Source organism: Enhydra lutris, unplaced genomic scaffold (assembly GCF_002288905.1).
Source record: "Enhydra lutris kenyoni isolate GAN:26980312 unplaced genomic scaffold, ASM228890v2 scaffoldscaffold27, whole genome shotgun sequence".
Classification (NCBI taxonomy): domain Eukaryota; kingdom Metazoa; phylum Chordata; class Mammalia; order Carnivora; family Mustelidae; genus Enhydra; species Enhydra lutris.
Window position 1 is genome coordinate 13,297,080 of NW_019154111.1, and position 26,047 is coordinate 13,323,126.

A 26,047-nucleotide genomic window follows, 5' to 3' on the forward strand; every position below is an offset into this window, starting at 1 on the left:
TGACACCCCTTTAGGAAGGAAGAGGGCCCCAGATGTGGGGGCCCAGGATTGCCACTGGAGCCATGCTCACCGACACGAGCAGGGGGCCCCTTGTTCCAAACGTCACTGCTGAGGCAAGCTGCATGTTCTTGCTCAATCACCTTCTGGGCAGTCCCCAGTGAGGCAGCCGTGGCCACAGAAGAGCTTTTGTCCATAGGGAGCTGACTGGCCGGGAAGGACAGCCAGAACATTAAGTGGACATCAGCCTGACATCTGTCAGTTGTGGCCTGAAGAGCACCAAGCTGCCGGCCTGTCAGAGTAGCCTGAGGAGGAAGTGGGGAACATATGTCATCAGGACAAGGTAAACAGGTCAAGACCAAGGCTGATGGATTGTATTTTATTTTATTTTATTAAGGAATCTCTACTCCCAATGTGGGGCTCAAACTCTCAACCCTGACATGAAGAGTCACATGTTCTAATGACTGAGCCAGTCAAGTGCCCTGCCCAAGACCAGGGCCTCTGAAAAAGAAGCACACCGAGAGTTTATACAAAAACCTTTTATTTATTGTTTGTATTCCTTCTCCCCATCCCTATCCCCGATCTGGAACCCAGCCAGCTCCTACAGCTTCCTGCTGTCTGATTCTTGACATTGGGGCCTCGAGGACAGAGTTAGGGGTTACGAGAGGAGGGAATCTCCTCACCCACCAGTTGTGGAAGTTGAAGGAAGCTTTCCTGCCTGGCTGAAGCTCCAGCAGCCTCCCAGGGTAGCCCCTCAAGTCAGAGGACTGATCCCCCATCAGATGGATGGGAGGAAGAGATAACACGCGTCTCTCAAGGGCCCAGAGGCTCCCTGTCACTCACTGCTCCTACAGCATGCCCGGGCTCCACAGCTGAACCAATCGCTCACCTGGAGATGGAGCCCAGCATCAAAGGGAAAGGGTCTGGGGGAGGGGTGGAGCATGCAGAAGTTCTGGGTCCTAATCAACAAACGGGAAACAGGAAGAGGTTGGCTTGGTTGAACTGAAAAGGGAAAGGGGGAAGGAGGCTGCTTACTGGCCTGGGGTCAGGCCAACTGGACACCTGTGAAGAGACATTATAGCCCGTAGGAGAATGGGCACTTCCAGCTCCACAATCACCTGGAAGGAGGAGAAGGGAGCCCTGCCCCCACTTAGACCAAGGGCTCATGACCTAAGAAACACATCTGGTCTGAGAGGGCCAGAAAAGGGCAGCCAGCACTTGTCTGTCAGGCATGGGCTTGGCTGCCTCATTGGCAACCACAGCCCACTCTGGGCGGTGTTGCCCCTGTCTACCGTTACTGTCCCCCCCTCCAGCAGATGGATATTGCCAGCCAGACTCCAGCTGGCAGGGTAGAAACAAGGACCCCAAGCTCCAGGACCCTTCCCTGGATGAGGCCTACCCGTGGAGATGTCAGGGCCCTTTCCCACAGTCCCATCGCCATGAGCCAGACAGAGAAACCTCCTGGGAGGGCACTGCACCCTCAGGTTCTCCAGAAGACAAGATCCTGGGGAGGCACTCTCGGGGAGGATGAAGAACCTCAGAATGTGAGGTGTTTTTTTTTTTTTTTTGCTAGCCCAGGTCCCACTCTCCAGGCTCAGAAGTCTGAATCTGCATCCATGAGCTCGGCCTCCATCAGGTTGGTGCGGGAGTGTATGGGCCCCAGCCCCTGCCGGCAGCCCTGAGCCCAGGCTGTGGAAACTGCAGCACTGGGCAGAAATGGATCCTGCAGGGGACCGGGCTCTGGGCAGAAAGGGTTGGAGACCAGGGTCCAGGCTCTCTGTCGGCAGGATTCCCCAGCTCCCCAGGCCCCTGCAGCCACCAAGCACTTCTGCCGGGGCAGCTGAGGCAGGCGAGGAACAGCGCTGGTGGCAGGGACAGGGGCGGGGGGGTGAAGTTCAGGAGGTGGTGCCAGCGGGCACACCTCCTTCCTCTTCCTCCGCTTCTTCTTCCGGCCCAGGCGCTTCTCTAGCTCTGGGGAGATCTCCGCCTCAACCAGCCACAGGTTGGCTTTCTCCTCCGGGGGCACTGACAGCAGGAGAGAGTACGGGAGCTTGGGATGCTGGCTCCGTCCACATCACCCGCTCTCTCCTCAGACCCCTATTTTTGAGCTCTGAGACCCACAACTCTAGGTCTCTAGTGCCTCAGCCCCACACTCTAGACCCACCAGGGCCTTCCTTTCTCCCCCCCCTCTGGCAGCTGCTGGTGCTCAAGTCCCAAGAACCCCCAACCTCCATGCCCCCCACCTTCCTACAGAAGCCTGACTCCTTGTACCTGGAGTTGCCACAGGGGTGACGGACACATCCTGGGGCAGTATGGCTCCTCTCCGAGCCACCATCTTCGTGACATGTTGGGCCCAGGTAGAGGACACATCGGCGGAGGGCTCATTGAGGTCAAAGGCCAAACCCGCTGTGGGGATGGAAGGAAAGGCTAAGCATCGTGACTGCCTTGGATGATGGCTCCTCCCTTACCTTCTCCCAGCAGCTCCCTCCCCGTCCACCAAGCCCAGAAAGCCCACACAGGTGATCATAGTGATCTACCCAGTCCTAGTCTGAAGAGTGGGGCTTCACTAGAGCCCAGGAGCCCAGTTCCTGGAACCCTCACTTACTCTAGCCCAAGGAGAGCAATTGGAGAAGACAGAATAAGGGAGAGGAGATGAGTCCTTTTGAAACCAAAGTACCAGCAAGCAGACCCAAGGGCCAAAGCAGAGGGCAGCATAGCCAGGGAGGAAAGGGGGACTGGAGAGAGTTGAGTGTGTAAGAAGAGGCTGGGGTGCTTTATTCCTCTGAGCCTTCCAGACAGCCCATGTGTCCACACCAGCACAGGGGGATGGGGCCCAGGTACTATGGGTGTTGAGGGGCTCCAGTGGAGGAAAGGGGCCCGAAGCTCACCCACAGGCCCATCGTGGGAGACAGTGTGCATGCTGAAGGAGAGCTCCTGGCCTGGGTTCTGGAGCAGCTCACGCCGCTTGGAGAAGGCCTTGGCAATCATTTTGCTCTTCTTGATGCGTTTGGGCTCATCATCACTCTGCCCAGTCAACCTGAGAGCAGAAGGGGTGGGGAAGGGAAAGTGGAGGAGCAGCCACTTTCCACCAAATCTTGTGAAAGACCAGTGAAGCCATCCCCTCCAGGGAAGCAGCCTCCAGAGGGCCCCAAGTCCCTCAAGGACTCTGCCAAGAAGTGGGGATAGAATTCAGGGCTCCAGTATGCTGCCCAGGACTCAAACCACTCCGATCCTTCCACTCTTAGAAGATGCTGTCACCAGGGGGCAGTGCTGAGCCACAAGAAGGCAGCTTCAGGCAGCCCAGTGCAGACCCTTAGAAAACCGGCCTGCCCCAGACTGCCAGGACACCAGGGACCCCATAACATCTATCGGTGGGGACACCAAGCCTGAGAAAGTAAGGCCACACAGTCAGAACCAGATGCCTCCTGACCCCACCTGCACCAGGTGCGCCTCCAGATGAGCAACGTGGCCTTGGTCCAGACCCAGGTGCTCATGGCAATGCCGGTTCCAAACATGGCAAACAGGTTGATCTTCTCCACCAGGAGGCTAGGGCGATTCTTGATTTCACAGTCGGGGATGGGCTTCTTGGTGGGCAGTCCGATGGTCACGTTGGCCTGGCACCTATGGCGGGGGCGGAGGGGCGGGCAGCAGACAGCGAGGCTTTCTGGTCTCCTGAGTGGTACCCAGGCAATCAATCCAAAGACTTCAGAAAGAGCTAAGTCCCACAGCCATGATTCACCACCCTGGGTGCCCGTTAGTCACTTGGGACATTCGAGTTACTTTTAATAACTACTAGTGTCTGGGTCATGCCCCAGACAATTAAATCAAATCTCTGGGGGAGGACCAGGCATCAGTGTGGTTTAAAGACTGGAAGCTGGAGCCTTTACGGAAGAGCCGGAGGCAGCCAGGACAGGGACTGGTGTCCATTTTAATGAGCCCCGTAACTGTCCTTCCTGCCATCAGCAAGTGTTTCCGAGGGTGAGCTGCCTTACTCTCCGATTCCTCTCACGGGGACACAAAAAAAGTACAGACAAAGCTGCCAGGCATTAACAGGTTGTTAACCTATCGTGGAGAGGTAACTACTTCTGTGCAGGGCTCTATAATAGGCTCCGTGAGAGCAGCCAATAGAGTTGTCGCCGTTACAGACACACTAGCCAGACCGTGGCTCATGCAGAGAAGAGGGCAGAGCTGAGCCAGGGAAGGAATGCCATCTGCCGTGTTCGCAGATTACAGAGCAAATGACATCTTGGGCGCCCAGAGCGAGACAGGCAGTTTCACCTGCCGTGGGAGGCAGGAACCCGGGGCTGAGGGACAAGAAGGGCAGGGTCCGCAGTCCTGGCTCCAGCTCCTATGGTGGCTGACACCCCGTCCCCTCCAGCCCCCACACTCACAGCACATAGTCCCGGAAGCTCCGCTCCCACTCAGCCTGGTTGAAGAAGTCGTAGAAATGGCAGCTGAAGGTGATAAGCACAAAGCCGAAGGCCAGGAAGCCAAAAATGCCTGTGGAGGGCCAGGGTGGGACAGAGCATTACCAATCCCAGGTGCAGGGGCGGCAGTGGGGACCAGGTATTTGCCCCACTCGGGTCTGAAAGATAGCTGATTCTGGGGCGAATCCATGGCAGGCTCAGTTTTCTGTGTTCTCCAAAATAAGGCCCAAAGGGCACTTGAGCCAAGTGTGGAGCAGGGGGCACAAGGAAACAGTCCTGGCGTGAACTTGAATTCTTCCGTCCAAGAAGGTCCCTTTGAGCTGCTACCACCATCACCCACCCCCTCACACACACGTGCGTGTGCCCCAAAGCCTTGTCTTGTCCTCCTGGCTGCTAACTTGCACCACTGACATTGCTTCCCCCCAGACCCTGTCCTGCAGGTCCCACAGCCCCCAGGAGGGTACAATATTGGACTGGCCAGCATCTTGGGCCAACGGCCCTGGGGGTCCACTCACCCAGGCGCAGCATGGTCTCGTTGATCTTGCTGGCAGCCTTCTCACTCAGCAACCCGGGATGGTTGCTCTTGATGGAAAACAGAGTCATGACTCCTGAACATAAGAGAGACCCCAGGCATGAGTGGGGGCAAGGCCACTCTCTCCCGGGAGGTTTGGGTACAGCAGGGAGTCCCCAGTCTGATTACTGCTATGATTTAAAGCTTGGGGAACTGGAGATCCTGGAGAAAGGAAGCACAGTTGATGGGAAATGTGCTGTGTACTGGAAAGACCGGGGCAGAGTCCAGGACAGACAGACAACAAGGGAGAGGAAGGGCCTGGGTCCTGCTCTAGCCATCCCTAAGCAAGGCAGCCAGGTCAAAGCTGTGCTGATGGAAAAGGCAGAGAAAGAGACGCAAGAACAGTGCTAGCCAACAGAAACATAATGTCAGCCACATACAGAATCTCAATCTGTCCAGCAGCCACAGGAAAGAAGTAAACAGATGCAAGTAGCGCTGACTTCCATACGTTACATAAGCAGTATGTCATTGTTTATTTAATTAGCATCTCAACATGGAACCCATAGAACAAACTATTAGTGAGATAGTTTGCTTTCTCCGTGCGAGGTATTTGCAATACAGCGCGGATTTCATATTCAGGACACAGCTCAGGCTGGACCAGTTTCAGCACATGTGGCTGGTGGTGACCATAGAGGACAGCAGATACAAAACACGCATCAGAGGCCCAGAGACGGCCAGCTAGAGGTGGGCTGAACGGAAGAAGGCTGACAGCACAGGGGAAGGAGGCTGAAGATTACCAAGAAAACGCAACATGAGTGAGCTAAGAAGAGAGGGAGGCTCACTGTGGAGGTGGTGGCTTCAGATGGGAAATGAGGGAACAGTGAATCTGTGTGTGTTGTGGAAACTTTGTGGGTAGGGAATGGATGAAGAGCTAGGCTCCAAGAGGTGGAGAGCAGATAGAAATTTGGGGTGCACACACACGACCGAAAGCCCTGCGCTGGTGAATGGGGGCAGGACGGACTCTTTAGCACATGAGGGCAGCTGCCCCAGGGACCCAGCTCAGGATCTGTTCCACAGGCTGTGAGCCCTGGCCCCTGGGCCTAGAGTAAGGGGCTGCATTTCCCTGGCCAGACACCAAGGGCCATGACACTGTGTCTGCCTCAAGTGGGCACCTTCCATGTAGCACCAAGGCCCTGGGTGAGCTGACGGAGGTCCCACTGCAAAGGCAGCTCCTCACTCCTACTTCCACAGAGCAGGTGCCCGGAGGATTTTGTCACCCAGCTGGCGCTGGCCCCAGACGCTCACTCACCTCGGATGAGGAAGTAACCTCCTACAATGAGCACCAGGCCAATCGGAGCCAGGACGAAGCCGGCCCGATATCGGTAGTTCTTGTAGCCAACGAAACAGATGCCGCTCACAGAGTCCCCATCCACCTGAGGCAGGAAGGGGTGGGTGGATGGGACAGAGTGGCTCACCGGGACCCCTTACCCAAGCCCACTCCACTCACGTCCCCAGCTCCCTACCAGTCACTGTACCTGGGCCACGGCAAGGATTGCCACGGTGAGGACAAAGGGGAGTGACCATGTGAGCAGGTGGAAGTAGGAGGTCTTGCCGGAGAGAGGCTGGTAGGTGGTGCCCAGGGCTTTGAAGGAAGTGTGCCAGGCATAGGTGAGGACCACAAACCAGACAACACCAGCCATCAGGGCATAGTACACGATGACAAAGATGATGACGCAGGACAGGGTCTCGTTGGAGCTGTGCAACATGTGACATGTCTCTTGGTGAGGTCATTCTGTACTCCCTTCATCAGCTCTCTGCACCCTGTCCCCCCGGACCCTTGGCTTCTCAGGTCTGGACTTTCCCTACGAATCAGGGCTTGGAGACAGGACGCAGGGGGATTTGAAGAGGGTAGGGAAGATGCCCCTTGGAGCAGATGCGAACCATCACAGCCCATTCCAGAACCTGGTGGAATCTTTGGGCACCCAGGGCAGAGCTGAATCCGACACTAAAATCTCACTTTCAAGCCCAACCTGTCCCTTTTGCGGGAAACACACATTTCAGCCTTCTGCCCCTCACCCTCACTTCTGGGTCCCCAAGACACCTACGTGGGCTCCCCAAGCCTCATGGTGCCATCTGCCCGGCAGACGATCTCCCGGCGGGCGCCGTCCATGAACTGGGCCAGCCAGCCAATGCTCCCCACAAAGAAACACGCATTGACATAGAAGAGAATGACAGCGGGGTAGCGATTCGAATTCCGCCAGTCAGCCACAAATGTGGCCTGGAAGAGAGAAGTGAGTGGCCGTTCTATGAGGTCAGGGTGATTCTGCTGCCACAAACGCCCTGGTCTGAACACCGGGCCCCTCCTTTCCAGACCCTTCCCTGGGGGCCAGATTGGGTCACTGCCTCCCCACTTCCCTCTGCCCCTGCAGCCCAGCCAATTGACAATCCACTTCCTTCCCACTTCATGGGCTGCGCATTCTAGGCCCCCTTTCCCCTGACCATTCTCCCCGCCATCCCCCTCCAGGCCTGCAACCCCACCCCCACTCCCCCCACCCCCACTGACCAGGGTAAAGAGCGTGCAGAGGCCTGTGACTGCCCCGAAGGTGGCGATGTAGCTGTGCATGTCGTGGTGCTCAGCCTCGGTGAATAGCGGGTTCTGGCACTGGATCCCACAGCCCTCCACGTCCTCGTACCAGCTCTTGGGGTTGTCAGTCCGAACCAAAGGAGCCTCGCACTGGCCCGAACTGTTGAACTTGATGTTCTGCATCTCATTCTGGCACAAGGGAAGGGGAGAAGGCAGTGCAAAAGGGAGCAGGGGACCCAGGGGCGCCCTCTGGTTGAACATGAGGCCTAGGGGTAGCACGGCAGACTGCCGGAGAGCACAAGCTGGAGACAGCCTTCCAGCTTCTGAATCCCAGTCTGGCCACTCAGTGACAAATGATATTAATAGTCTGGAGCAAATTATTTGACCTGTTACCTCAGTTTCCCCAGCTATAAGAGAGTTGTTCCTACTTCACGGTGTGAGGTAAGGGTTAAATGAAGAAATAGATGTAAACGGCTCATATGGTATTTGGCAGGTAGTGAGTATAATAACCAGTATTATTACCAATATCACTGCTGCTATCATTACTTATGAGCTCTCCTTTACCACCAGAAGATCACCCTCCTGTCTCCGTGTCTCTAGTTGTTGTATGTGTACTTGCCATCGTTCCCTAAATACATGATAACCCTCTTGGAAAAGGCGTTCCTGTCATCCATGATGCCCGAAACCCCCCAACACCTAGGAGAGTGGGTGATCCAAAAATATTTGTTGAACACAGTTATCTTTTATAAATAAGCAGATAATTCTTAACAGACAGGTCCAGCCAGTGAGCGTCAGTTTGAGTACGTGGCTCCTGGACCCCATGGTTGCAGATTTGGGGTCTCTCAGCAGAGAAGGCTGGGGAGCTCCCCTGTCCCTGCCTCCTGGGGGGCCCTGCCCTAAGCCTGGGGCTTGCCCCTCAAAGCACTCACTGGGCAGCCTTCGGGGAAGAGGTCAGGGGTGCAGCGCAGGAAGTCAGGCCAGCCGCGCTCCCGCTCCACGATGGCACAGGGCCCTCGGGTGGCCTGGCAGAGGGTACGGCTGGGCAGCTCCACCCGGTCATTCTCGCATTTGGGCATGTACACAGCACACAGCAGGGGCTGGATCACTGCCCAGCAGCGGGGGGCATTCCGGAGGCCTGTAGGGAGGCAACAGTATGGATACATTGCAGTGAAAGCCCTCCGAGCGGCGACCCCCAGCCACAGCTGCTCCCGGGCCGAACGAAGGCAAGTCTCTGGGCCACAACGCTAGCAGCTGCTAGGCATGGTGTCTCCCAACAGGGCATTTGGGCAGCACGATTCTTGGTGCTGCAGGACTGTCCGACAGAGTGCAGGACCTTTAGCCTCCCTACACTCCTGCCACTAAATGCCAGCAGAACCCCGAAGTCATGATGACAACCCCCAAATGCCCCTCTTTCTTGCCCTTCCTCCAGGGTCGGTGACTGGAAGAAGGCCTGAAAGGGAGCTTCTGGGATACTGGGAACGTTCCATTTCTCGATCTGGCATCAGATACGTGTGTGTGCTCGCCTTGTGAAAAGCAAGCCTGTGATCCATGCACTCTTCTGTATGTATCTGGTAATTCAATTTAAGTTTTTAAAAAGCAGCCTCCACTTCCAAATGCCCTGCCAGGGAGTATTAGTGCCTCTGGCTGAGAACCCCAAGTCGACTTGCCTTTTACCTTCTCAGGAGCATTCTTAAAACCTTCTACAGGTCTCTTCCAGGGGAAAGGGAGGTGGTGGGACCCACCCCACGAAGGGCTCATGCACCAGAACCAGATGTGGCCCCTCACCCAGATCCCAGGATCCTTGTTCCTCTTACCGAGCTGAGGTGAAACAGAGAACAGGTGGGAGCTTAAGAAGAGGTAGTCAGGGAGTCCTCCAAAGCCAGAGGAGGAAACAGGAAATCAGATGGAGAAACAAAGAGGAGGCTCTGTCCAGTGCAGAGGGAGGAAACGTGTTGTCAGCAAGACAGAAACAGGTAGAGGTCTCCCGGCACCCATGACCCAACCCAGGCCTCTCCCCTGCTCCCCAGTGGCTAGGCCCACTCAGCATTCTGCCCCCACTGCCCGTCCCAAGTCATTCCCTGCTTCAGGAATACCTGCTGCCCACACAGGAAGTTGTGTTCGGAGAAGCTTCTAAGAATATTAGACCAAAGTCGGTGACTGCCACACTGCCAGGCTGGAGGTGATGGGGCAGGTATCTGCCCTTTTTGGGAGGAAAGCAATACAGTAGAGGGATACAGGGCATGGAAACTACAATGAACCTCCCTGAGTCCAAGCTTTGGCTCTACCATTTCCCAGCTGTGTGATCTTGGGCAAATTACTTTACCTCTAGCCTCAATTTCCTCATCTGTGAAATGGGGATAATAGAGTTACCTCATGGGAATGTGAAGAGTTAGATAATGTATTGAATGTGTTTAGCATGGTACTCGTCAGACAGGAGGCACTCAGGAAATACCAGCTGTTTTACTCATTGGCGATCTCTGACCACTCACAGCTCGAACTACCCCAAAGGCTATTCCCAGAGCACACAGCAAGTTCCTGGCAAAAAGCAATGTCCTGGGATGCCTGGGTGGGTCAGTAGGTTAGGCGTCTCCCTTCAGCTCACGTCATGATCCCAGAGCTCCCTGCTCAGTGGAGAGCCTGTTTCCCTCTGCCTGCTGCTCCCCCTGCTTGTGCTCTCTCTCTCTCTGACAAATAAATAGATAAAATCTTAAAAAAAAAAAAAAAAAAAGATCTCTAAAAAAGAAAGAAGCAGCAGCAGCAATGTCCTCAGTTAATTGTTCCCAGACCCAACTCAAATCAAAATCACCTGTGGACCCTTATCGTTCTAGATGGAGAAACCCACTCTCAGAAATTCTGACCAAGTGGGTATGGATGGAGAACACAGCCATGGTTGCCAGGAGTTGGATAGAAGGAGAATTTGCCTACAAAGGGGCAGCACGAGGGAATATTTGGGTCTGATGGGATTGTCACTACCTTGAGTGTAGTGGCTGGTTATGTAACTATGTGTTTGTCTAAATCCATAGAACTGTACAACAAAGAAAAAGTGAATGTTACTGCATGTTTACTGAACAATATATTTAAAATGGGGGGGGCTGACTGGAGTAAAATGTATTCTTTTTTTTTAAGATTTTATTTATTAATTTAACACAGAGAGAGACAGTGAGAGAGGGAACACAAGCAGGGGGAATGAGAGACGGAGAGGGAGTAGCAGGCTTCCACCGAGCCAGGAGCCCGATGCGGGGCTCGATCCCAGGACCCCGGGATCATGACCTGAGCCGAAGGCAGACACTTAGCAACTGAGCCACACAGGCGCCCCAAAATGTATTCTTGAGGAGCAGCAAGCAGTGGATTAATAAAAGCATTGTGTTATTTTTCAGCATTTTGTAATATCTGCAGTATTCAACTTCTAAAAATGTGGAATTTTGTTGTTTTTCTTTTTTTTCTTATTTTAAATATTGTTTTGTACCTTAAAAATAAACTCCCCAAGGAAAAGATAATTAAAGAAATATTAAAAGAACTATCTAGGGAAAAAATAATTTGGATCCTTACCCCATTTCTTACATAAAAATAAATTCCAGGTGAATCAAAATGACTACATGAGTTTTAAATATTAAAGTACCAGAGGAAAAGATGGGAAATGGTTTTTATTTTTATTTTATTTTTTTTTAAGATTTTATTTATTTATTTGACAGAGAGAGAGATCACAAGTAGGCAGAGAGGCAGGCAGAGAGAGAGAAGGGGAAGCAGGCTCCCCACTGAGCAGAGAGCTGGATGCGGGGCTCGATCCCAGGATCCTGAGATCATGACCCGAGCCGAAGGCAGAGGCTTAACCCACTGAGCCACCCAGGCGCCCCAGGAAATGGTTTTTAAAATCTTGAAGCAGAGAAGGCTTTTTGACGTATGACACAAAATTCAGAAGCCATAAAATAGAAGATTTTAAAAGACTTCAGAAGAACAGATAAATTCAGTAAAGTAAAATATAAAATCATAAGAAAATCAACACACTGAGAAAATGTATTTTGGATCCATATCACAGGTAAGGAGCTAATTTCCTTATGTGCATGAAGCTCTTCCACATCAGAAAGAAATTCATAATCCTATAGAAAAATGGGCAAAGGCAAAGATCAAATACAAATGGCCTTTAAACACATAAAGAGACATTCAATCTCAATTTTTTAAAGATTTTAGTTATTTGAGAGAAAAAACATGAGAGAGAAAGAGCACAAGCAGTGGAGTGAGAGAAACAGGCTGCCCATTGAGCAGGGAGCCCAATGCGAGACTCGATCCCAGGACCCTGAGATCATGACCTGAGCCAAAGGCAGATGCCCAATCAACTTAGCCACCCAAGTGCCCCCATCTCACTCTTAATAAACTAGTATGAAATAAAGCTACAATGAGATATAATTTTTTAACTTACAGAGTGATAAAGATGAAAACATTTGAAAACGTTGTATTGACAAGAATGTGGGTGGAACTGGCACTCACGTATACTTTTAGTAAGAACAGAAATTAATAAATACTTGTCGAGACTATTTGGCATTATCTATCAAAATTTTATACTTGCGATCCCACTTGACATGTTTACAAAGATAATACGTAAGATTATTCATTGCAGCATTGTTTGTAACAGCAGAAGAGTAGAAATGGCATGAATGCATGCCATCAATAGGAGACCAACTACATAAAATATCATGAATCAATATAATAGGACACCATGCAAGGTTGCACTGAAATCTATCTCCAATGCATCTAGTTAAATGGATATGGTTGAGTGAGAACAACCTGAAGAGCAGGCTACTACTGGTTGTAGGAGGAAAAAGACTCAGGACACAAATACATTTATACATATGTTGGATATCTCTAAAAGGACACACAAAAACCAGTACTGGTGATTGCCTCTAGGAAGGGGAAACCGGTAGCTGGAAGCAGAAGTGGAGGGATTTAACTTGTGTTACTTTTGATTTTTGTACGTGTGCTTACTACCAATTTTTAGAAGTAATTAGTCTTAAAAAAAAATGCAAATGACTGAGATGGGGGAATCTCCCTAGAGAAGGGAACAAAATTGTAGACATGAAGGGGACATCAACTTTGTATTGTTTTATTTCTTTGATTTTATTAAAATATGAAACAAAAAGAAAAAAATAAAGACAAGTGTTTTATTAGTCTTGGCATTTTTCTATATTCATAGACTTCTTAAATATTTGCCACAATTTCAACTTTTTTTTTAAAGATTTTATTTATTTATTTATTTGAGAGAGAGCAAGTGAATGAGAGAGAGAGCACAAGCCAGCACACAAGCCAGGGGAAGAGGCTGAGGGAGAAACAGACTCTCCACTGAGCAGGGAGCCCGACACAGGGCTTAATCCCAGGACCCTGGGACCATGACCCTAGCTGAAGGCACAGGCTTAACCCAACTGAGTCGCCCAGGTGCCCCACGATTTCAACTTTTTTTTTTTAAAGATTTTATTTATTTACTTGACAGAGAGAGATCACAAGTAGGCAGAAAGGCAGGCAGAGAGAGGAGAAAGCAGGCTCCCCGCTGAGCAGAGAGCCCAATGCAGGACTCGATCCCAGGACCCTGAGATCATGACCTGAGCCAAAGGCAGAGGCTTAACCCACTGAGCCACCCAGGCACCCCGATTTCAACTTTCTAAATATATTTTTTAAACTTTTTAAAGATTTTATTTATTTGAGAAAGAGAGAGCATGCATGGGGGGAGGGCAGAGAAAGAGGGAGAAGCAGACTCCCCACTAAGCAGGGAGCCCAATGCTAGGCTTGATCCCAGGACCCCGAGATCATGACCTGAGCCAAAGGCAGATGCCTAACCCACTGAGCCACCCAGGGGCACTGCCACAGTTGAAACTTTAAAAATAACTTTTCGTGAGGTTCTGATGATCAGTCAAGTTGAAAACCATTGTTCTGAGATTGGCTTAACATTAGGAAAATCAATCAATGCAATTACCACATTAACAGATTAAAGAAGAAAAAAAATCATATGATCATATCAGTAGATGTAGTAGTTGATAGAGTCCAACATGCAACCATGATAAAAAGAAGAATAGGCAAATTAGGAATAAAAGAACACTTCCTTAATCTGATAAAATGTAACTACAGGCACCTACAGTAAACACGTAATAGTGAAGGACGGAAAAGCTTTAGAATACAGAAACACAGTCAGAGATAAGGGATATTGCTACTTTTACCACTTGTATTTAACTATGTACTGGGTTTCTTAAGTAGTACATTAAGGCAAAAAAGATTAAAAGATATACATCTTGAAAAGGGAGACACAAAACTCATTCACAAATGAGATGGCTATGTGTGTAGAATAAATTTAGCTAGTTTACTGGATTCAAAATCAATTGTGTTTCTAAATGTCAGCAACAAACAGAAAATGAAACGTGAAGGGGACTATAATAGTATTTTTTAAATGAAGTATTTAGGACTATATCTAACAAAGTACATTGGAATGCTGCAAAAAATTTTAAAAGTTGCAAAAATCAAAGATCTAAATAGAAATATATAATGAAATGATTGGAAAGCTCAATATTGTAAAGATGTCTTTTTTTTTTTCCAAATTAGTCTGTATATTCAATACAATCCCCACCAAAACCACCACCAACTATTTTTACATTAAAACACAAAGGGTCGGGGCGCCTGGGTGGCTCAGTGGTTAAGCCGCTGCCTTCGGCTCAGGTCATGATCTCAGGGTCCTGGGATCGAGTCCCGCATCGGGCTCTCTGCTCGGCGGGGAGCCTGCTTCCCTCTCTCTCTCTCTCTCTGCCTGCCTCTCTGTCTACTTGTGATCTCTCTCTGTCAAATAAATAAATAAAAATCCTTAAAAAAAATAAATAAAACACAAAGGGTCAAGAATAGGCCAAACTCTATTAGATACTGCTGTACCATAAACACTGTAAGTGTTATAAGAACAGTGGTAGGTGCTGGGGTGACGCAGTCAGTTAAGCGTCCAACTCTTGGTTTTGGCTTAGGTCATGATTTCGTGGTGGTGAGATTAAGCCCCGCAAGGGGGCTCTGCACTCACCACAGAGTCCTTGAGACTCCCAGCTTTCTGTCTTCCTCTATCCTCCCACTTGTGCTCTTTCTCTCTCTCTCAAATAAATAAATCTTAAAAAAAAAAAAAAAAAAAAGAATGGTGGAGGTCCTTGGTTTGGAACTCAGAAAGAATTCTTACAGAGAATTAAGGGGCCCATGAACTTGGATGGGGAAAAAATTAGATATAACAGAAATTTAGCCTTGCCTTCAATTATGGACAGAAGCCACATACTATAGTGATGTTATCAGTACTTGTGTTTTTGTCACAAAGGCTCATTTTTGTTACAGATACCTCAAAATATTGTTACTGTTCATCTCCACTTTGACATTATGATGAATATATTAAACTCACAGTACATCTTACTTAGTGTATTAATAAAGAAGCACACAGGGGCTCCTGGGTGGCTCAGTGGGTTAAGCCTCTGGGATCAAGCCTCCCCATCAGGCTTTCTTCTTAGCAGGGAGCCTGCTTCCCCCTCTCTCTCTGCCTGCCTCTCTGCCTACTTGTGATCTTTCTCTGTCAAATAAATAAATAAAAAATCTTTAAAAAAAAAAAAAGAAGCACATGTATGTTAGATCATAAAATTGTTTTAATATAGTTGATAATTATATTTCAATGTAATTCATTTCCTTTGTAATCTTTTTTAAAAAAGATTTTATTTATTTATTTGACAGAGAGAGAGCACAAGTAAGCAGAGTGGCAGGCAGAGGGAGAGAGAAACAGGCTCTCTGCTGAGCAGGGAGCCCGATGAGGGGCTCGATCCCAGGACCCTGGGATCGTGACCTGAGCCAAAGGCAGCTGCTTAAACCAACTGAGCCACCCAGGTGCCCAGTTAATTTCCTTTGTAATCTTATATGCTCCTTTTTAATCCTATGTGTTTTACCTTATAAATGTAAAAATATTACACTGAGAAGGGGCCCATAAGTTGTACCAGACTGCCAAAGAGGTTCATAGCCCAAAGAAGGTAAAAGATGTTGCTATAAAGATGTGATAATTAAAAAAAAAAAAAAAGATATGACAATTAAGATGATACATATTGGCAACGGATAGACAAAATAGAGCCATGGAACAGAATAAAGATCCCAGAAACAAACAGATATTTGGACACCTAATTTATGGCAGAGCAGTGGAGAAAGGATAGTCTTTTAATAAATTATGTTGAGACAACGTGTATGAAACTAGTGAATTACGTGTCTAAATTGAAAGGAGAATCTAAAAAGTTTTGAGAAGAAAACATAAGATAAAAAATTTATGACTTTGTGTTATGAAAGGACCTTTTTAAAGGTTCATTTAATTATTTGAGAGAGTGTGTGTGTGCATGAGCAGGGGTGTGGAGGGGAAGAGGGAGAGAGAGAAGGGAAGCGGACTCTCTGCTAAGCAGGGAGCCCCATGCGGGGCAACTTCAGGATCCTGAGACCATGACCTGAGCCAAAACCATGAGTAGGATGCTTAACCGACTGAGCCACCTAGGCACCCCATGAAAAGACTTTTTAAAATAAGACAATAAGCAGTAATCATAAAAAGCTTCATAAATGACTACCTAAAAGCTCAGAACTTCTGTTTAACAGAAGACACAAAGAGAATGAAAAGGCAAGCCTTTTCAATTTTCAATGCACACAACCAATAAAGGACTCATACGCAGCATAAATAAAGAACCCTTACAAATCTTATGAAAATGACAGCCCTATAGAAAAATGGGCCAAAGATGTGAACAGAATTTCATAACAGAAAAAATCCAAACGGCCAGTAAACATTTGAAATGGTGCTTCACCTTACTGGTTATCAGGGAAATGCAAACTAAAACCAAAAAACATACCACAATATACTCACCAGATTGTCAAGAATGTAAAAGGCTGACTAGACAACACCAAGGGTCAGGAATCATGTGGAGCAATGGTGACTCTTCCGTGGGATTAGTGGGGAACTTAAGTTGGTACAACCACTTTGGAAAACTTTTTTGTATTCCCCACTAAAGGTGAAGGTTATGCATGCTCTATTGTCTGGTAATCCCATTCCTCTAAGTAGGTACCTAGGGAAATTTGACCCAGGTGCACCAGGATATACATAGAAGAATACTTTTGGCAATGGTATTCACAATGGCCAAAAATTTAAGAGGCAACAAGATGGGTTAATAGATTATGATATATTCTACAGTGGAATACTGTTTTGCAATAAAAAAAAATTAAGTTGCAATAACACAGATGAAACTTACAAAAGAATGTATAACAAAACTAGCCAGACATAAAAGACAAAAAACACGTATCATGATTTGCTTAAAACTCTAAAACGTTCAAAACTGAAATATACTGTTTAGGGATTCCAAAATTAGATGATAAAACTATAGAGGAAAAAGGAATTGATAATCACAAACATTAGGGTAGTGGTTGCTTCTAGAAAAGAAAAGAAGATGTGATTGAAAAAGAAAGGGGAGCTTCTAGTAGCCCATGATGGTCTAGTTCTTGACTCAGGTGTCCCTTTATAATTATTTGTTATTTAGTACCTCTGCGTTTTATACACTTTCTGTATACATACAGCATCTCACAATTAAAAAGTTAAAAATCTCGCAGCGCCTGGCTGGCTCAGTGAGAGGAACATGCAACTCTTGATCTCGAGATTGTGGGTTCCAGCCCCATGTTGGGTGTAGAGTTTACTTAAAAATAAAATCTTTAAAAATAAATCAACTATGGGGCACCTGGGTGGCTCAGTGGGTTAAAGCCTCTGCCTTCGGCTCGGGTCATGATCCCAGGGTCCTGGGATTGAGCCCCGCATCGGGTTCTCTGCTCAGCAGGGAGCCTGCTTCCTCCTCTCTCTCTGCCTGCCTCTCTGCCTACTTGCGATCTCTGTCAAATAAATAAATAAAATCTTTAAAAAAAAATCCTTTTAAAAAAATAAATCAACTAAAAAGTGAAAAATCTAAAGCAAAAATGAAAACTTGGGCCAGTAGATGCTTTTCTATATTTTCATACCTTCTATATATAGATCTATAGATCTATAAATATATGTATATATATCTTAACTGATTCTCCTTGTCAGCCAGGTTTGGGAATAGCTCTAGGAAAATTCTTACTGCTCTGCCCCTGCAAACAATCCACCATCACCAACATCTCTCCTCTCATCACCTCAACCAGATGTCTGAGAGGAAAAGAGAAATTCCTCCCAGCTTCTCTTCTCTCTTGTGGCTCTCTTCTCCTGGCTTCCCCGGTTGGGCAGCAAGGCCACACATTACTGTGCACACACAGCACAGCAGTGGTCGAAGAGGCTACGTGCTGGCTGTCAGGGACCTATTTCCCTCACCAGCCGCAGGTCTCTGCTTCCTTGCCTCATTTAACAAACCAGATTTGGCCCAAGGTGGACCGTGGCCTGTATATTATGATTTCCTGGTCAGCTGGGAATGCCTGTGAAGAGACATTTCAAGCTATAATGGGGAAAGATGCTGAGTGCCTGAAGAAGCCCAAGTCCAGAGAGTCGAAAGATACAGGAAGGACCTGAGTTCTCTCAGATCTAGAAGGTAGTCCAGCCTGAGCTATAAACTTCCTCGCTCAATGGCGTACTTCCAAAGGCTCTAGGCTGAGGAAGAACACAGCGGCTGCTCTCTTCGGCAACACCTATTCCAAATCTGCCACTAATCTCCACAGAGATGTCTACAGAGCACCTCTAATTCACATGGCCCAAATGACACCATGCTTTTTTTCTAAACCTACTTCTCCTCCAGGGTTCCCAGCTTAGTGAAAGGGAATGATACCACCTTCCTCGCAAGCCTGAAACCTAGGTCCTCTTGCTCACTCATCCCTTCGTCCAACTCCTCGGCAAGGCCCCTGGTTCTAGCTCTGAAAGGCTGGGATCTGTCTACTTCCTTCAGCCGTGCCCATCATCTCTGGCTGATGGACCCCCACCTCCATCATGACCACCACCAACTCTCACCTGAACTATTTCAACCATCTCCTAGACAAGCAACCAGGCTCCAGGCCCTCCCTCCTCCCATGGCTTCTTCACACGATACTCAAAGAGAGTATCTAAAGGAGAGAAATTCAAAGAGAATTTCTAAAATGCAAATTTGATTACATCTCTCTCTCACTCAAGAGCTTTCAGTGGCTCCTTATTATCTCCTGGATAACATCCAAACTTCTCAATATGGGGTATGAATCCCTTTGCTTTCTAACTCTCAAGGTCTCATCTCTTATAATTCTATCCCTCACACGCTTCAATCCAGCTCTGCTAAAATTCTTGCCCTCTTTTATTTATTTTTTTTAAAGATTTTATTTATTTATTTGACAGAGAGAGAGATCACAAGTAGACAGAGAGGCAGGCAGAGAGAGAGAGGGAGAAGTCATCCAGCAATGACTCTGAGAACTCTAGTGGCCAAGCTGACAATGGCAGGCGGCCTACATATGTTCCCTCCTTCAGGATCATCATCTCACTGAGCAGAGAGCCCGAAGCAGGGCTTGATCCCGGGACCCTGAGATCATGACCTAGCCCAAGGTTGAGGCTTAACCCACTGAGCCACCCAGGCGCCCTCTTGCACTCTTTTAAAAGTACCAATCCCTCTCACCTCCTCACCTTTGCACACTGTCTCCTCTTCCTATTCCTTCCCAATCCAACCTTGCCTTGGCTCAGGTAATTCCTACCTATTTCTCAGGTCATAGGCTTAAGGTCAGTTCCTCTGGGGGTCTTCCCTTGTTCCCCAAAATTCTTTGTGTTCCTTCAGCACCCTACCTACCCTGTCACAATACCTCCCACAGGAACTGCTAAAGCTGTTTGCCTGTTTTCTCCTTGATGGTGGGGATCATGTCTGTACTCCTTGTCTTTATACACCCCAGAACCTGATCCACGCTGACATGCAGCAAGCACCCAATGCCTCATTTAATGAATGAGTGGATGGCTGTGTACTCAGAACTCTGAGGCTTTTTTAAAAAAAAAAAAAGTGGGGGTTCCTGGGTGGCTCAGTGGGTTAAAGCCTCTGCCTTCGGCTCAGGTCATGATCCCAGAGTCCACATCGCGCTCTCTGCTCAGCAGGGAGCCTTGCTTCCTCCTCTCTCTGCCTGCTTTTCTGCCTACTTGTGATCTCTGTCTGTCAAATAAATAAATAAAAATCTTAAAAAAAAAAAAAGTGAAGGACAAGGATCTACCTTCAAAAGTTTACAGATGAAGACAACTTAGATCATATTCATCCTTCACCCACAAAAACACCTCCAAGAGCCAGGCAACACTGACCATGCAGACAAGGTCAAATGAAGACCTCTCTCTCAGGACAGGACCAATCTCTCACCAGAGGCTCCTGGCCAAAGGCCTGTCTGTGATTCTTACACTTGGCTCTGATTTCTTCTACCCACCACTGACCCAGCTTGTACCACCATCTGCTTCTGACCCCACTGCCGGGAACACCTAACAGAGAGACCCAAAGCAGACCCTGCCCCACCAGAGGCCCAGCTAGTAAGGATCAAAACCGCACAGCCAGCAGATGGTTCTAACTCCTGAATGTTCCTGCCAAACCTACTTCTACCTATTCAGCAGCTGCTCTCAGGAGTATGGACTGGAAAGAGGTCCAGACCTATCTCCTTGATTTGATGGTAACTACAGAAGGGTGGCATCACACATGCATTTAACTTAGGAGAATTCAAGCACGAGCCCTTGCAAAATAAATAAGGACAGAGAGGTGGGGGGATGGGGCGTGAATATCCTCTCAGTGTGACCAATTCAGAACTGGGTGAGCTCCTTGTGCTGAGAGACCTGATTTTCCATTCGACTGGCTCCTAAACTCAGGCCCTCTTTCAGGTAATGCTCAAAGAAGCCTGCTTCTACCTTTTTTTTTTTTTTTTTAGGATTTTATTTATTTATTTGACAGAGAGAGAGACATCACAAGTAGGCAGAGCAGCAGGCAGAGAGAGGAGGAAGCAGGCTCCCTGCTGAGCAGAGATCCTGATGTGGGGCTCGATTCCAGGACTCTGGGATCATGACCTGAGCTGAAGGCAGAGGCTTAACCCACTGAGCCACCCAGGTGCCCCTGCTTCTACCTTTCCTTTGCGTTCCTTTTTTATTCCTTCAGTCTTCTGCTCTTTTGCATGTATGTAACTTGAAAGACTAAAATTATATTTTCTAGGTATGCCCCTTCTCATAAACTATATATTCTTATACATTACACATTTCTACAGACATATTACCATAAAAGAAGTGCAGAGGCAAACTTAGGTAGAACTTCTGGTAATTTACGAGTTTTTCAAAGCTACCATTGATTATACATGGCTTCTGCCTACATGCCAACTTTAGAACCTGATACCCAGTAAGGATGTAGCTCCACGGTGAGTACCATCTTCCAAGTTCCTCATCTGGCATCTGCCAGAGAATGATACCAGGCCAGGAATGACATGACTTTGTCCAACATCCAGCAATGACTCTGAGAACTCTAGTGGCCAAGCTGACAATGGCAGGGAGCCTACATATGTTCCCTCCTTCAGGATCATCATCAGCCCCCAGGGCAGAACTGAGATGTAGGGCACCCAAAGCCTGCCCAAAGAAGGAGGTTGCCAAACTGGCTCCTGACTTTTGATTTTCTCTTTCAAGGACAGTTTTGGAATCACACTGACCAGAAGCAAGGGATGACAAGACCAGTTCTCTTCCCCAGGCCCTTCAGGCCCCCAACCCAGAAGAGTGACAAGTGGGGAGAGAATCCACTTGGCACATGCTAAGGAAGGATTTGTTTGGGTTCACTCTGCACTTCTGCGGGTTGGCCATAATCCTACCCTGAGGTGAGCGCTCTGGGACTTCGGACCACTTTGAAAGTTTCCACAGGCTCTCAACATCCCAGACTTAAGTGTCCTTCCGCAGCCCTGACCCGCCTGAGGATCCAAACTTCCAAAGAATACACAAATATTATCCTTAGAATAGTCTCATTCCTTCACAACCTCAGAAAATTATCAGAGTCCCCATTTTTCAGATGAGGAAACAGTGAAATCTCCTGTAAAAACAGGACAAGATCACAGTTCTCTGGACTTCCTGTCTCCCAAAATAAGATTTCTAGAAATTTCTGGTTAACTTTTAATTACTCAACACCAGGGGGTCTCGATTCCGTCACAAATTTCACTCGGTTCTTTCCCCCCACCCTGTCCCTCAGTGCCTAAATCTTCTATCTTTCCTTTTTTCCTCTCCAACTCGATTTCCCGGTCGGTTTCTTTTCCAAGATCTAAACACCGCCTTGAATCCCCAAGGACCCCGCTTCCAGGGCGGCACTTAGGTGAGGAGCAGCTCCATTTCTTTAAAAACGTCCTTTCCCGTGGCTCTGAGTCCCCTCCTCATGCACGCCCCCCGCCATCCTTGGCGCACCCACCCTGCTCCGGCCTTTTGTGACCGGCAGCCTCCACTGCCTCGCCCTCCCTCCTCCTCACCGAGGGTCCCATCCTGCTTACAGCCGACAGCCAAAGTTTCAGACTGTGTTCCTCCAACTCTCCCGGGTGCAGCTCCAGCCCTCGCCAAGGCTCAGGCCCGAGCCTATTCTTTGCAAGAGTCCCGCATCCCACCACGGCCGCCCCGGTTCCAGCTCCCGCGCGCTTACCGGACCAGAGCACGAGCTTGCCGTGCGCTTCTTCCTGGGAGTCCGAGTCCCCGGCCAGCAGCGTGGAGGTGGCCCCGTAGGGCAGCGCCGAGCCCAGGCACACGTTGTAGCGCAGCGGCTCGCAGGGGGCTGCGCGGCCGCAGTGGCTCAGCAGCGGCGGAGGGCGGGTGACGGCCGCGCTCCTTCTCGCGCTCCCGCCCGCGCTCCGCGGCCCAGGCCCAGTCGCGTTCCCGCTCAAGGCCGCCCCCCGGCCCGGGCCCCCCAGCAGCGGCAGCAGCAGCAGCAGCCCCGGGAGCAGGATCTCCGGCCCCCGTGCGAGGCGGGCAGCGGCCATGGCCAAACCCGCCAACTCAGCAGAAGCCCCGGCGCCCCCGCCCGCTCCCCGGAGCCCCCCAGCCACACACGCAATCCGTGGGGCCGCGGATGTGGCTCAGGCGACCTGTGCGCCCCGCAGGTCCGGTGCCGGGCCCCCTCCGACGCTCCGCGCGCCGCGGGCCCTCGGCGCCCAACTTCGCAAACTTTGGACCCCGGGGCCCATGTTGGGCGGCTGAGGCTCCGGCCGGGATGCACAACTCTCTTACTCTTTCTCCCGGCAATCCAAACTGTCTTCAGCCCCGGGAGCCCCCTGGGCCCCCAATCTCCAGCCCCATTCCCTCTTCCACCATTAAAACTACCTCCCGGCCCTGCGATGGAGGCCAGGAGCGGGCCGGCGGTGGGGGGGACTCGCTCCCTGGCTTCCCCTCTGCGCCAGCCCGCGGCCCAGCCGCCACCTTCGCCCGAGCGCACCGCAGCCCCCTGACTTCTCCCACCGACTCCCGGCTCCTTTGTTGCTCTAGCTCGCTCGGCTCTCTGGAATGCACGGGCCTCGCTGAGCCAAGCCCGGCCCCACCTCCGCCACGGCTTGGGGAGGGACTGGCAGAGGGAGGGAAGAGGAGGGGAGGGGATGCGAGAGAGGAGGAGCGCGAGCTTCACTGTCCCGGGCGCCCACAGGGGCCCGGGCCAGGGGGCTCTGGTGACCCCGTTCGGCGCCCTGGGGCAAGAGATGGGAGGAAACCGTGGCCGGGAGCTGCAACCAGACTGAGCGGGCAACTTGTTCGGCCTGAGGATCGTTCAACTTGGTCCTCTGCTGGGAATAGACTTTTCTGGTTTACGATGGGGGAGACAGGGATGCCTGAAGTCAGCAGAAGTCTTTACTACATCCTTGCCCGGTCCCCCAACTCGCCGTTTTTTTCTGTTTTGGGTTAGATCTTTCTACTTGTCCCGGGGCCCCATGGAAGAGAGCCAGGGTTTGGTGGACTCGCTTGTCTCAATCCTTCCAACTCAGGACGGGTGTGAGAGATGAACTCAAGAGTCCCTCGGGGCAGCTACCCGGCTGCTGTTACCTGTGAAAGCAGGTGTCTGGAAACCAAACGTACCAACATCAGCCTTTACTGCTACAGATGTGTGATGTGTGAACCGTGGTTTCCAACAACTGACCCTGGCATGTCTTTGGTTACGTTCAAAGGAAGCCATTCCATTTTTTATGGCCCTTGCTGCTCGTATGCTCGCGGAGGAAGTTTCTGCTGCTCTCCTTCCCTATTTTACTCATTTGGCCCTTCCTCACTCCTTTTCTTTTCTTTTCTTTTCTTTTCTTTTTTTTTTTTAAGATTTTATTTATTTATCTGACGGACAGAGATCACAAGTAGGCAGAGAGGCAGGCAGGAGAGAGGAGGAAGCGGGCTCCCTGCTGAGCAGAGAACCCGATGCGGGGCTCGATCCCAAGACCCTGGGACCATGACCTGAGCCGAAGGCAGTGACTTAACCCACTGAGCCACCCAGTCGCCCCCTCACTCCTTTTCTTATGGGGCTTTGAGTCACCACACTTGATTTCACCCTGCAAAGCTTACACCTAGGGCCAGGGGTCCCTCCAGGAGAGTGGACTTACATGGAGCAATTTTTCCATGTTGCAACAGGCTGGGATGGTTTCTCCTTTCTCACCCCTACCCTTACCCCTTCAACACAGCTGAAGTAGATGAGTTTTGTTAGGTTTTGGCCATTTAAGAACAAATTAGCTATTACATTTGAGCTACCGTCCTTAATTAGTAGGTAAGCCCCAGAGACAGAGAGACAGAGACACAGAGAGAGTTTCAATTCAATTCAATTTAGTAAGTCTTTCTGAAATCATGGGATGTCCCTAGCACCATAATAAGCATGATATCCTTGTAGAACTTGAGAACTTGCATTTGACCGTGGAGGTAGCTTTGTCCTCAGGAGAGAGCAATATTTCATGATAAAGGAGCTAAGTCTTCTCCACCAGGGCAGTGACCTTGTTCTATTCTCTGTAGTCACAAAGCATCTAGTGCAGTCAGACATGCATATTAGTCACTCAGTAAAGAAGCTGCCAAAATGAGGTGCACAGTGAGTGTGCAACGGGAATTTCTAGCAGGGAGAGATTGGTGTGTGTAGAAGTGGAGGAGGTGGGATTTGAACCCAGCCCTGAAGTGTGAGAAGGAGGAGTTAGAAAAGTAGAGAGGAGTAGAGCTGCCATTACAAGTGCAGGAAACTATGACTTTACCCCAGAGCATGACTGGCCTGGTGATCAGGACACAGTAGAGGAAGAATGATTGGTAAGAAACCTCAAATGGCATAGAGAGGAAATAAGGTTTAATTCTATTGGCAACAAGGAAACAGTGCAGGCTTTTTTTTTTTAAGATTTTATTTATTTATTAGAGAGAGAGAGAGCATAAGAGGGGAGAAGGTCAGAGGGAGAAGCAGACTCCCCGAGGCACTGTAAGCCCGATGCAGGACTCGATCCTGGGATTCCAGGATCATGACCTGAGCCGAAGGCAGTGGCTTAACCCACTGAGCCACCCAGGCACCCCCAGTGCAGACTTTTAATCGAAGGGTTGATATGCTTAAGAGTATTAATGACACAATATGAGGGTGGTCTGAAGGGCAAGAAGCTGGAGGCAAGGGACCATTTTGAGGGAAGTCGCTAGTGATTTATGGAAGAAGCGGGAAGAGACTGTGTCATTAGAGCATTATACTCCTGCTGGAAAAGTAATTTAAAGCATTATGACCTACTTTATTAAATTTTTTCTGTGATATAAATGAAATGCTGTTATAACATGTCCGAAGTCTGAGCCACAGAGAAAGTTACCTGATTACCATGCTGACATTTTGCTTTGTGAACTTTCTTCACTTCTCTTCTATTTGGTTGTTACTGAGGCAGCTGGGAAGCCCTGGGGGATTTTCTCAGTATTCTGCATATTAGGAGGAACCTACATATGTGCTCGGGCAACTCCTTACTTATCCACCTAAAAATGTAATTCATTAGGTATGAAGACTATCATTCCTTGTCTGGGATTTCTTGGCGGGTATGAGGAAGAGTGTGATAGAGCACCTTTACACTGGAGGCAGAAGAGGGTAAATTGAGACAATCCTAAGGTGTTATCTCCTGGCCAGAATGTTCTTTCCTTCGAGAGGAGGGAGAAGATATTCTAATTTCTCAACTCTGTATGTGGGTATATATGTGTAATAGAAGCAGACATGGAAGTATACTTCTGTTCACCAGGCTTCAGCATTCCTTTCTGGGTATCTTGCTGGCCTAGGCAAGGGGCAGCAGGAGAGCGGACTGAGGAAATTCTCATAGCACTGTCCACAGCCACAGGGCCAGGTTCCCATCAGTGGCAGCTGCAACAAGAGTCATGGTCCCACATTTAAACTTCCTGTGCTGTTCTGCAGAATTAGCAGGAGGTAGAGACTCAGAAATCCCGTGAGACAGCAGGTGTGGGAAAGGAGGAAAAGTATTCAGTGGGGACTTTGGAAGAATACCTCATGGTTCCTGAATGGCATTCAGAGTCTTGGACAAAGTTCATCCATCCCCTCCTGAAGGCATATGAAGACTGCCATGGCCGTTAGAGACTCTTCAGTGTTACGTGACACACTC

The 26,047-nt window shown here is 49.3% G+C and overlaps 1 protein-coding gene across 1 annotated transcript; it reads right to left on the reverse strand.

The window, feature by feature from the left end:
* Positions 1–919: 919 nt before the first annotated feature.
* LOC111152017 (smoothened, frizzled class receptor) lies at positions 920–22,453 on the reverse strand. The gene is made up of 12 exons (XM_022510287.1): positions 22,120–22,453; positions 8,449–8,654; positions 7,499–7,708; positions 7,041–7,213; positions 6,471–6,690; positions 6,245–6,368; positions 4,940–5,032; positions 4,389–4,497; positions 3,433–3,618; positions 2,886–3,034; positions 2,269–2,403; positions 920–2,022 (listed from the first exon to the last, which is right to left on the reverse strand). The coding sequence occupies exons 1-12, from the start codon at positions 22,451–22,453 to the stop codon at positions 1,592–1,594; spliced, it is 2,370 nt and encodes a 789-aa protein (XP_022365995.1). The 3' UTR covers positions 920–1,591.
* Positions 22,454–26,047: the final 3,594 nt, after the last annotated feature.

Excerpts from the sequence above, each read along its gene's own strand:
- LOC111152017 (XM_022510287.1), bottom strand. The coding sequence starts at position 22,453 with ATGGCCGCTGCCCGCCTCGCACGGGGGCCGGAGATCCTGCTCCCGGGG. Across the intron at positions 8,655-22,119 it reads CAAGCTCGTGCTCTGGTCCG|GCCTCCGGAATGCCCCCCGC; the intron begins GTAAGCGCGCGG and ends GCCTCCCTACAG. Across the intron at positions 2,404-2,885 it reads CTCCCACGATGGGCCTGTGG|CGGGTTTGGCCTTTGACCTC; the intron begins GTGAGCTTCGGG and ends CCATCCCCACAG.